The sequence below is a fragment of the Harpegnathos saltator genome, unplaced genomic scaffold, assembly GCF_003227715.2.
Source record: "Harpegnathos saltator strain DR-91 unplaced genomic scaffold, Hsal_v8.6 scaffold167, whole genome shotgun sequence".
Classification (NCBI taxonomy): Eukaryota; Metazoa; Arthropoda; class Insecta; order Hymenoptera; family Formicidae; genus Harpegnathos; species Harpegnathos saltator.
The window spans coordinates 221,893-234,661 of NW_020229947.1; the positions used below are offsets into that span (position 1 = coordinate 221,893).

The window sequence follows — 12,769 nt, forward strand, 5'->3', positions numbered from 1 at the left end:
ATATCGGACGCAGTGTGAATCCTCCATTATAGTTTAATTTTTACAATAGCTACTTACGTTCTCACCTGTGATTGGTTAGCTCGGGGATACAAAAAAGCTTAAGTAGCAAGAGATAAGCAATAAATCAAGTAATTACAAATGAGAACATAAGAGGTGGCTGTACGTTCTTAAAAATAATTGGCCAATTTGTTTATTGTTTATATCTTATCGCTTAATTTTTTCCATGTATTCTCGGTTTTAAACGGTTAATGTAAATTAGACCAATGATTGAATATCGTGTGCAATGTGAATCCTCCACAAGCATACTTGGCACGTAGCCATACTTATAAAAGAGCAGCACACATGCGCGAGAAATTTGGCTTGACTGGCATCATTGGAATAGCTTCTTTCAGTACCCGCTGGTGCTCGCGATTTTGGCTAGCGAACCATCGTTGCAGATAGTTGATCATTTGACACGTTCAAACTATTGGTATGTTAGAAAATATTTAATAGCTAATTTAATTTGATCTCGATTCACTTAAAACGACGTACGTCGATTAATACGTATAAATATATAAATCGCACGAGTAAGTGAATTCGCCGATCGATACGACACATGTTAGGGCCATATGCGATATTCAACTTTCGGAAAATTAATTTTTTAATATAAAATATGTTATCCCGTTTGCAGTTATTCGCAATAACAATTTTATTTGCCGTTTCAAAGTTAATTTCTCAAAAGCCAGGCACCGGTATTATGCAGGTTCCTTTACAATTTCGGTATTTTAATTAGTAAAATAGCAGAACAAAGGAGAATGTGTATGTGCCAAATTATTATCGAATTAGAACGCTGTATCAAATCTATAGCCACACATGTCTGTATTTATTATTATTGTATTCTATTGACAGAGAATCTGTTTATCTATTTGTCTATTTATTTGACAGCCTTAGGTTATACCAATCATTTAATATACATACCAACTAGTAAGTTTCCATTAAATTATCTTAATTCACTGACATATATAAGCAATAATGTATAGTCAATTGGCAAGATACATCTTCATGCTATAGGAGATTAATATATTTGTACCAGATTAAATTAGCTATTGTTTGTATGCATCATAGATATTAATAGAAAGTTATTGGTTGGTAAATTTATATACATATTATATGTATATTAAATACATATTAAACATATATATATATATAAAACTTATGAAATTAACAAGCAAGGAGCAATACAGGTTGTCAGAAACGATAAGAAAGGAGAGAAAGATAAAGAAATCTATACAAAAGCAAAAAATATGAAGCACTTATTGCAGAATTGAGAACAGAGCATCGGAATTAAATGAAAATATAAAATTAGTTAAGATTCAAGTACCAAAGTAACAAAAGCAATATATATTGTGCCATAATAACAGATGAGATATGTATTATGTTGTTTCTTGCTTGTTAATTCTACAGGTTAAATCATCATTTTCCTATATATCTTCGATATACACCTATTAATACATTGAACGCTGAACCAATTCTATATATCTTGCCCCTAGTGCTAGAATGAATTTTTTATTATGCAATGTGCATTATGAAAAAATATCACATAAAACGGTTGAGTTAAACCGCATTGTCATGCTTCATGCATTTCGTAATATTACTCTCGCGCTCGTAATTTTACTTATCTTTTGCTAGTCATTTTTTTTGGTCGCAGTTTTCCACTTTTTAACTAAATATACAATGATAATTTGCAAAGATAATTTGCAAATGGCGAGAGAATTGAAGCGTCACTTCTACAGAGCTTATCACATCCCACACAATCATTCGCTAATCTTCTATAATTAAAGTTCTTGTTTCCTCGTTATAGCCATCTTGAATTGTGATATCGGAAAACAGAAAAAAGAAATACACTTTAAAAGTTCTTGTAAAATAAATTGAAAAAAATATGCTCACAAAATGACATTTGCAACTAATCGAGCAGATTTATACAATAGTCTGAAATAGTCTTTCTTTTAACGCAATCATTAAACTATAAAATTAACATGACAGAATTATGAGAAAAAGTAGATTGCACGTTATTAATGTGATAGTGATTTATTGATTATTAAAATAAAAGGAAAATGTTTAAACTATTTAACGAATTTTCTCAGTTGATTACAAATGTCATTTTGTAGATATATATTTTCACTTCAACATATTTTGCAAGAAATTTTAGTATATACTTTCTTGTTTCTGACGATACTAATCAGAAATTGCACAGCAAGGAATGAGGAGCTCAATTTGTTAAATTGCTGAATATGTTATTCGCAAAATGATAGAGTAATTTTTTTGTTCAATTTGAATCTAACTTTCAAACAGAGGATATCGTCTTACTTACGTCAGACACATTGTATATGTGCATAGATTAAATTACAACTTGTAAGAATAGGAGAGCAACATACCAGAACCTTCAGCTTGCCGGGAGACTGTTCTATCAACCAAGTTACCCAGGCTCCGCCTCCGATACTCTTCCTCTCCTTCTTCCAAGGGTCTTAATTGTTAAGATGGTCTTTTAACCTCATTTTTTACAAATGGTCCTTTTTAACCTGATTCTTTAGAAATCTTATTAACCCTTTGCGGTCAATATGTCGGGTCTTGCCCCACAAAATATCTTGTTTAGCTACATATGCTAGACATGAGATATCTGAAAAACGGTATGCAACGTAAAATACGCGATTTAAAATAAGCGTTTGCGTCGATTAATCGGTAATCAAATTTGAGTATCAGAAAAATAAAATCCTAGATTCTCGTAGATACAATACTTAAGCATAAATCTGTGCTTCTTTTCTATTTATTTTGTAAATTGTATGTGTGAATTTTGTAAATTGTAATTGTACATGTAAATTGTAATTGTATCGCAAATACGTTATTACATCAGTCTGGTTTATGTCTAAATTCTTCATTGCAGGATAATATTAGACATCTCAAAATAAGATGTCAACGTTCCTTGGATTTGTCGAGGAGATACCAGGCATCTCGGTGGATCGTTTTGATGGAGAAAATTTAAGCTCCTCTGCATATTTCCTTAGCCATTGTCACACAGATCATATGATTGGCTTGAACCATGAGTTTTTTGCGCATTTGCAACAGTTTGACAAGTACCTTTATTGTAGTAGTATCAGTAAACAAATTTTAAACGCTAACTGTCCAAATATGTATGTCAAAGATATCGAAGTTGACAAAAGAGTCGCTGTGGAATATAAAAATGGAAGCGGAGAGACCGATATTCTTTTCGTAACATGCATTTCTGCCGGACATTGCCCTGGCTCCGTGATGTTTCTCTTTGAGAGGGATGATAAATTAATATTGTATACCGGAGACTTTAGGATCAATTCATTAGACCTCCCGAAATTAAGATCATTGCATTTTCGCAGTGGTTCTAAGGTATTGCCAAAGAAGCTAACGAAAGTATACTTGGATACGACATTTTTTAATCCTAATTTCGCCACTTTTCCGACGAGAAAGGAAAGTGTGAGCATGATATGTAACATTATTAAGAACTGGCTTACGAAAAGCCCGAGACATGCTGTTATTCTAGAGTGTTCCGCTTTATATGGTTCCGAGTTTCTTTTTATGGAATTGTCTAAATTTCTTAACATACCTGTTCATGTAAGGAACATAGTATTCCCCAATCTCTGTCGCATCTCAGATTTAAGGCCTCACGTTACAACTGATCCATACGCTACACCTATACACGCTTGTATGGGAAAAATGGAATGCGGTCTCGGCTTGATGAAATGTCGTTCTGACATTCCTCAAGAAAACGTATTAACTATTGTAGCATCTGCATACAAATGGGAGGGAAAAGATACTAGCGTAATAGGCGCGTGGGATAGTGCTAAGGAAAGGACATTTAATATATGTTACTCTACGCACTCTTCCTTCGAGGAACTTCAGGCATTCATACAATATTTTAAGCCGGAAGATATATTCCCTTGCGTTTGTCCGAAAAATTTGGAACAAATCATATTTATGCGGCTAAAGGAAATCAAGAGGAAATTAAAGGAAGAGAAGAAAGTTGTTGAGGAAAATGAGAAATATCTGTCGCAAGTTTTAAAACACAAAGATATGGATAAATCTTGGACCAAAAACTATTAGTACAATCTGATTATTATGATTATATGATAATCTGATGATTATGTGTACGATAAAATAATGATAAAACTTTCAGTATTTCAATTAATATAATTCTTTTGTTTATGAATTTTAATAAATCGTGTACGTAATAAATTAGACATATATGTATTGTTTATAGTTATATACGAAAGATAATTTTGTATATTTTTCCTTAATAAATATAAAATATCAAATTTACTATATTTGCCTTCTAATATCCTTATTCTCGCAGCTATTCCCGAGCGGTAGAAAAAGAGAATAGTTTAAAGAATTTTATAAGAACGTAATATTTACATGTACACAAGTCCTTTTTCTTCAGTGCTTATTTCTTGTTTACAGAACATACATTTGTACCATTTTTGCGTGATAAATAAAATAACAAGAAAGAAATGGCAACCACAATGGTAACCGCTGCGCTGGCTCAGGAGAAGGTATGGCTCGACAAACCATCCTACGACAAAGCGGAACGACAATACTTCGAGAAAATGGCCAAGGTAAGAAATTGCCATGTCGCTGCTAAGAAACATCTGTTGTTCAATTGAATAGCAAAAAAAAAAAGGAGAGAATTGTCAGCAGAAAGTAGAGTGGAATAAAGATTTTGAAGTGTATAGATCTCTTGGTAAACTGTCTCCAATAATAGCAAATGTTAAATAACATTAGGGTGATCGTTTTCGTTTACATCCTTTGAGAGTGTACTTGTGAACGAGATTCTTAGATTCTTTAGTCCTGATCGTTATGTCCATAGCTAACGTGCATTTATCATTTTCCTGTGTTCTTGCATCGCACTTGCACTCTACCGTGTAAAAGTTACTAACATCTCCGACACATCCATGCGGGAATATCTGGTGATAACAAAATAACATTCGTCACTTGCTTAAGTCCCGCTTTTAGAAAAGCGCCGAGAAAAATTATACACAATAGAGGAAGAATCGAACCTTTGCCCAGTTCAATGATTGGATTTTATCTGTGAGCTAAGATTTTTCCAGATCTCTGATAAGACAATTTATAACTGTAATGTGATATCATGCTTTTTCCATACTTCTTTGTCTTGATAACGGTTAAAGTCGTACTGCAATTATACATAACATATAATATCTAATGCTTACATATATCAACATATTCAAACACTGCACATGATTACATAAAGACATTTAATTATAGAATATACGCTTTTAGTAGATGTCCTACGATATAATTAATTGCACAAGAGAATCGATTTCACACTTTCGTTTGCTGCATTATTTGAAATACATTAATCTATATTTGCATAGCTTGGAACATGTTTTAAGGTGATGTCTCGTAAGGTTGTGGGAGGCTGCACGCTTAAATGTGACAATTCTATAACCGATAAGTGCCAAGATTTAATAAGTACTAGCACTCTCAAGTCTAAGGCCGAGAAATCTAAGAACAACAAATCGCTAGCTTTCGAGAACGAGAATGAGAATGCGAAACGTTCCAAATGCCAAGCTAGAAACACGAAAACCAATAATAAAGAAGTTGTAGACGTGTGTAATATGCAAAACAAGCAAAATATAATGGCGAGTGAGAAATTCGATAACGCGAAAGAGAAGGAGAGCGTTTCTGCAAACGGGAAGGCCAAAAAATATAACGCGAAGGAGGCTAAGGAGAAAAAGAATAAAGAAGATACTAAAAACAAGAACAGAGCAAGCGGAGGAAATGATATGGGCGGAAATAAAGAAATTTCAATGCCATTCGCGAGGAATAAAGAACAATTGCCCGAGCAGGTATACGTTCCGATATAAACCTGTGGATCTTCGCTCAATGTGTATCGATGCATTTGTGCTTATACGATTTTATATGTTTATTTTATATTTTATTCTTATTTTATATTTTTTCGTATTATTTTAGAAAATCACGCTTACTATATTTTCGAACCGAAAGAATGGCATTTGTTTCTTTGTTCCATTTTAGCTGGCACTGAGGATCTTATATTGCACGCTATTATTAATGCACAATTAATATTTAGATTTATATGCAATTTATAGTACATAATTTAGTTGTATTTTTACGAATCACCGGATAATATTCCTGGATGTTAATTTATAAGTGTGATACTGTGCACGGATGATCACTACATTGTGTGTAAAGTATGTCTCTAGTAATTTTTGTTTCCTTGTGTTTGCAGACAATACTTAGGATTCTTGCATGCAACAGGAAGTTTATTGGCATGTTTCTAAAATACATGTGATAACGAGATTGTATTTATTTTTGTCGTCCTATATTGGCTTATTGGTTTCTGTAGTACACTACTGTATCTGTATATTAAAAAATGTATTGTTCTTGATACTTCTGCTATAATATCCGTAATGTCTATCTCCACATAAGATAGCTTAATAAGCTCCTTGCACCAGAAATCGTATACTAAAGCACAATTAACATTGTTAAATCTCTAATTTATATTTTGTGTTAAAGCAGATGTAATTATTTTGGTGAGATTATCATGCAAAAATATTCTCTTGCAAAATATAGAAGCATTATTATTATATTATTTGCTTATGTACATACCGAATGCAGGGTATCCCATTTTTTTCTTGACAAATAATTCCTCTATATTAATAATTATTCTATGTACAAAAATACGTAAAAATAAGATGATCAAGAAATTAATATACACGATATATTTCACATCTTGTACTGAAAAATGTCAGGATAAAACATTTCTGAAAGTATCCACTTGTTAATGTTCAGTACGCAGAATAAATTTATATATATAATGTTATTTAAAAAACTAAAAATGGTCTTGACGTGATCTTAAATGGATACTAAAGTGGATAACAAATTCCAAAACTGTCGACAACATAGAGATGTTATGTTAGATAAGCACTAACACGATCACGCCATTCTTTTCTTTTTCATATACTTCATAATGTGGAAAATATTAGCTAGAAATTAAAAATTCGTTGTTTTCGAAGAATGGTTTCAACTTTTAAATATTGAACACATAAGCATATAAGAAATATGGGTCTAATATTTTTGGCTGCTTTATAATATATCCAAAGCCCATCAAAATCAATGAAGGACGATTCCTTTGTTATTTTACGAAATATTCAAGTGTGTTGAGCAAAATGGCATACCTTGTATATATATCTGGAGATTTTTAATTTATATTTTACATTTTATTTTATATATTTTATTAATATTAATGCAAATCTCAAAGTGGAGATAGGACACGAAGATATTTTAAATAATCAATCTGGTGTGAGCTTATCTTTAATATCGGTGGATACAGGGAACTCAACAGTCCAATTCCGCAATCTTACCTACTGTTGTTGGAAGTTTGGCCAGCGAGGTCGCCAAGGCTCGTCAGCATATTAAACAGTCTTTACAGTGTGTGAGTACTGCACTCATTGCTCACTCCTTATATAATTTTCACACACGCTTACTAATTTAATGTTTGGTACAAACTCATATTTCCGCATCGGTTCTTCCACATTCTAGTACATGAAACTGATCTTATAGATTGAATGAAGAAAGTTTCCGCATTTTTTGATAAATATTTAACAACGTTAAAATATCATGTCTTGTGTACTTGTCAATACAGATGTGTAGGCTGGGGAATTTAAATTGTTACAAACTGATCATTCTGAAACCCTTTAAAATAATGACTTTGATCTTTTTGTTAAATAAATGGCACGAGAAGAAATATCATCATCGTCAACATTTTCTTCAAGATTCATAGATCATCGATGTTTCTTTAAATAAAACTAAATATTTTTATTAATGTGATATTGTAGCAGCCTACATCAAGATAAATTCAACAGTATATAATGAAACATTGAGTTGACTTTATAATGAAAAAATTATTTAAATTAATTTTGTCTTCTGTAAAGATGTAAGTAGATTTAATGACTAAAGGTCTGTTTTATATATATAAACACATATACTTTGAGTAATAACGTTATTTCACTTGTATACTTACAAATATAAAAAAGATCTTGAATTAATACGGTAATGTGCAAAAATTTTCAGCCAGACAAATTTTTTGTCATATCTTTTGAAAGTAAAGTATAGAGAAGTGTAATTAATATAAATCATGTATATACTATATTAAGGCACATAAGTTTGTATATTACAGCCATTTTTACTTATTAATAATAACAAGATAACATATATTTCGAACAATAGTTTAATCCCACAGCAATAAAATAATTCATCTTTTGAGGTAATCCATTCATCAACCAATCCATTTTCACACTTCCTCAGCATTTCGAAACCATGTATCAGATAGATCATGCTGCATCAATTTAAATACATGAAAATCAGATGGGGCAATGTTTAGAGAGTATGTAGACAATGATGGCAGGCTTCCCAATTTAACTCGAATAATATTTCTTTAGTCGCAATAACAACATGCGATCTAGCTAGTTATATAACGCAGAATGACTTTGTATCGAATTGCAGCTAGTTGAGGGGGGGGGGGCATTTTTCCTTCATGGCGTGGTTCAGATATTATAATTGTTGATTGTATCGGTTTCCTGTGGCTGTTTATTTTCGTGATAATAATTCATAGTAAAACACTCCTTAGTCCCACCAGATATATGGGAAAATCTTATGAATGTTATGTTTTCTTGTGAATGTCGGTAATTATCTAGAATCAATCCATGACTTGTGTTTAGAATTGTCAAAATAAATTTTCATTTCTTATCATCTGAAAATATTTGCTACGAGGCTCTTTTTCTTGTGCACTTGCAAGCAATAAGAGACAAGTAGTAAGCCAATTCGCGATCGCGCAGAGAATTCGTAGGGAAGTTATTTTCTGGATTTTCCCATTACTTACTTACATTACTTACTTTCAAATGGCGGAATACTGTTGATTCATTAACTCCAAGCTCATCTACCACATTGCATTTGATCATTCAACATTTTTTTTTTATCAATGGCTCTCAAAACTCTACGTGATTGTTTGTAAGATGGTAGACTTTTGAGTTCAGTTTGTCCTAATTTACATGTTATACACGAGTGTTTTCCATCTATAAACATCCTATATAATAAGATAATACTTTTTTCAGATGGACGATGTTATAGCGCTCACTGATATGTCACATCAAGACGTTACACCACGTATAGAAAGTCTTGAAAAACATAATAAAGATCTACAGGACGGTACGTATATCACATTAATTATCGCGACTACTGTATATGTAAACATTTTAAGATATTACCGATAATAATCATGAAAAATGTAAATAATAATTTAACATTCTATACATTATTCATTCTTTTTCCTTTTACAAATAATTTTTGCACGTGTATATATCATATATCATAAGTAAACAAAGCATTGGGATGGAGAAGTAATAGTGTTACTCTTATAAATTATTATATTTCTTGTCAATGACAACTTGATAACGTTATCTTTTTACGTTAATTACAATTGCGCTATTGTATCTTTGGGTAATATACATGTATATAGCAATGTATATGATAGTTTTATATGGTCACATCGCACGTATAGAACACACTAAAATGTTTCTAAATAGTCGTTCAAGATTTGGAAGCTGTACTGGATAAATTGGAGAAACGCGTGACAAGTCTCGAACAGCGCATCCCTTACTTAGCGATTTGTCCCGCGAAACCCGCAAGCGTCGAAGAAAAAGCGCCGGAGAAAGACGAGGATAACGAAGATGTTGATTTGTTTGGTTCAGATTCAGAGGCAAGTGCAGAGCAGAGATAGAAGAAACAGTGTCGATTGGTTTTCTTATATACCGCGCAGATACTTAAGTTCAACTTCGCATGATGCACAAGAACCGAACACTTGATACACATTGACATAAATTAATGAGTGTCAGGATGCGCGAATTTACATACTTACATATAAAATTGTGTAATTTTTATAATTTGGCATACACCAGATATTCCCATGATACTGATTCATCCGTTGCAACATTTAGTAAAACTTTCATAAATCTAGCATATACGGCATCCCTTCACGAATTACCAATTCGTCCGTGTTAGTTAATCTTGATGCTTTTGATGAAAAGTTTTATTATATTCGACCTGATAGGGAGATGATGCAGAGGCTGCTAAGATTAGGGAAGAACGACTCGCCGCATACGCTGCCAAAAAGTCTAAAAGTACGTAGTGCAAGTACGATATTACATAATAGTTGATAAATTTTTAAGATATATTATCACTGATCGATTGTTATTTTGTAGAACCAGCATTAATAGCTAAATCAAACATCATCCTTGATGTGAAACCGTGGGACGACGAAACAGACATGAAGGAAATGGAAAATGAAGTGCGAAAAATCGAGACTGACGGTTTGCTTTGGGGTGCATGTAAGTTCTTGTAATTATCTCTTGAGGCTCCTGAATGTTCGCTACGAAACCATCAGATAGTGAAGTCAGTTGCGAGAAATGACATGCTGTAAATTCTTGCGTGCCTTTTTCAGATAAAAAGATATTTATACGAAAGAATACTTTAGGTCGCTAGAACATATTCGTAAAAGCACGTACTATGTTTCTCCCTTGAGTCAATCCAACAATCATAAAATGATTATAATATGAGGTTTAGTCATACGCATGCGCAAAATCTATATGATCAACTTCACTACAATCATTTTATGACTATTGATTGACTGTAGAGACGCATTTACTCGCTTCTGACGTCATCGATCAAGAGTTCCGCGGCAACCAGGAACTTTAACGCTTCGGATATTTGCAAATAATACGTTGATACATATTCCTTTCCCGCAGCTAAACTCGTACCACTCGCCTTCGGAATTCACAAGCTACAGATATCGTGCGTCGTAGAAGATGACAAAGTATCGGTTGACTGGTTGACAGAGAAGATACAAGAAATAGAAGATTACGTGCAAAGCGTTGATATCGCAGCTTTCAACAAAGTGTAAACGAATTAAATGAGCTAGAAAATACGTGGCAGCGTAGTCGGAAATAACAATTCGTGTGCCATTTTTGCATTCCATTAGCGAATACCTGTAATGGTAAGTTACATATGCGCATTTTGTTCTCATTCAGAATCGAAAAATAAAAATACTTAAAGATTATTCAATAAATTTGGAATATGCAAAAATGTTATCTCAAATCTTTATATGTTTTAAAAATATAATTTAATTTGTTTCTTTTATTTATATATATATATATATATATATTCTTCATTACATTATACCAGACTATAGATAAAAATAAAATTAACTGATTTAATTTTGTCTCGTCCAGTTCTACTGATTATAATCATTTATTAATTTATTTTGAGTAAAATAAAAACTAGAAAGGAGAAACTATATTACACATATACACGCAAATTGCTTAAGTACTTTTTCAAAAATACTTTTAATAAGTCATATTAAAACAAATTAATCAAGACTAACGATGAAGAAACAAATCTGCATATATATTGGGTTGGAATAAAAAACAATATCGTATTTTTAGCTCAAAATTGGAGAAAGTTTATTTACATTTAGAAACAAACTTCAAACAATAATGTAACGGCGTTATTTTCTATAATCTTCCGGGCAGCTGTACAATTTTTCGCGCGTTAGTGAAGAGCTGCTGAAAGTAGTTTTTGTGGTCTTTCAAAGAAGTAAATGTTTTACCATTAAGGAAGTTTTGCAAAGATCAGAATAAGTATACGAATAAGTAATATGAAGGAGCAATGTCTAATGAATATGTTGAATGCGGTAGAACATCCCAGTCGAGTTGCAATGGTTTCCATATTGTACTCTCAGATGTATATCAAATATTTTCGTCCATTTTGTAACTTCTTCAATAATAAAAAGTTCTGTAAGAAATAAGATCGAAATCCAAAAAAGAATTTATTGTAAGTATATTAGAACACGTAATAAATAACAAGTGTTGCATTAAAATTCGTTTCCAGAATTTATAAATTATATAATTTATAAATATATAATATGAAATATATAATTTATTGAAGTTTCTATTGTAATATTTCCGTATACGCCAAGTTCTTTTTGGATATCAATTTTACTTTCGAATATATCATATAAAATTTATTCACTGAATTGTATTTCTATTGAAGTTCCTAGTTCCATATTGTAGTATTCTTGATTGGTGATGTAGGGTAGATTATATGACATTAATTAAAACATATATTGAAGAAAAAGATATATCTACATAAAGTAATACTTACGTTTGAGTGTAAATGTGTAAAATAGTCTAAAAATACAATTTTTCTTAATTTATCTATAAATAACCATGAATTTAATGTGATGTAACACATATAAGTGTAATATGACGTAGAATATGAGATAGAAAAATGAGTTATATTTTACATGTATATTGTAAGAATGTTCGTCATATACTGCAATGTGAAGACAAGAGTTTTAAAAATATTAATTTTAATCAAATATGATGGGACAAGCCACTTACATATTTTTCTAAAAGATAATATTTAATTCAAATAAGTATGCAAAATATTTAATTGAAATAAGTATGCAAAATAAACCTTATATCTTAAAAAAGGTCTTAAGTTGTGCTACTAAATAATTGTAAAAAGTTCAGAGAATTTATGATGAATCAATTGTAATGATAATTACATTAAAAACTTTAAAAATAATTATAATTTAATTTCAACTTAACTTAAAAAATAACTTCAAAATTAATTATAAAGGATAAAAAATTTAATTTTTTCACTATAT

General features: G+C 31.5%; 2 protein-coding genes across 3 annotated transcripts; both read left to right on the plus strand.

The window, feature by feature from the left end:
* The first annotated feature begins 292 nt into the window (after positions 1-292).
* Positions 293-11,046, plus strand: eEF1delta (elongation factor 1-delta). 2 transcript variants are annotated; one of them, XM_011153258.3, is made up of 9 exons: positions 293-469; positions 4,468-4,622; positions 5,400-5,873; positions 7,379-7,480; positions 9,159-9,252; positions 9,630-9,802; positions 10,154-10,223; positions 10,305-10,430; positions 10,848-11,046. In XM_011153258.3, exons 2-9 carry the CDS (start codon positions 4,518-4,520, stop codon positions 11,000-11,002), a joined length of 1,299 nt encoding a protein of 432 aa, XP_011151560.1. In that variant the 5' UTR covers positions 293-469; positions 4,468-4,517; the 3' UTR covers positions 11,003-11,046. The 2 variants fall into 2 exon arrangements, with proteins under 2 accessions (XP_011151560.1, XP_011151561.1); XM_011153259.3 differs by having other exon boundaries at positions 295-469; positions 5,418-5,873.
* Snm1 (DNA cross-link repair protein snm1) lies at positions 1,910-4,175 on the plus strand. The gene has a single exon (XM_011153262.3). The coding sequence runs from the start codon at positions 2,947-2,949 to the stop codon at positions 4,108-4,110; it is 1,164 nt and encodes a 387-aa protein (XP_011151564.1). The 5' UTR covers positions 1,910-2,946; the 3' UTR covers positions 4,111-4,175.
* Positions 11,047-12,769: the final 1,723 nt, after the last annotated feature.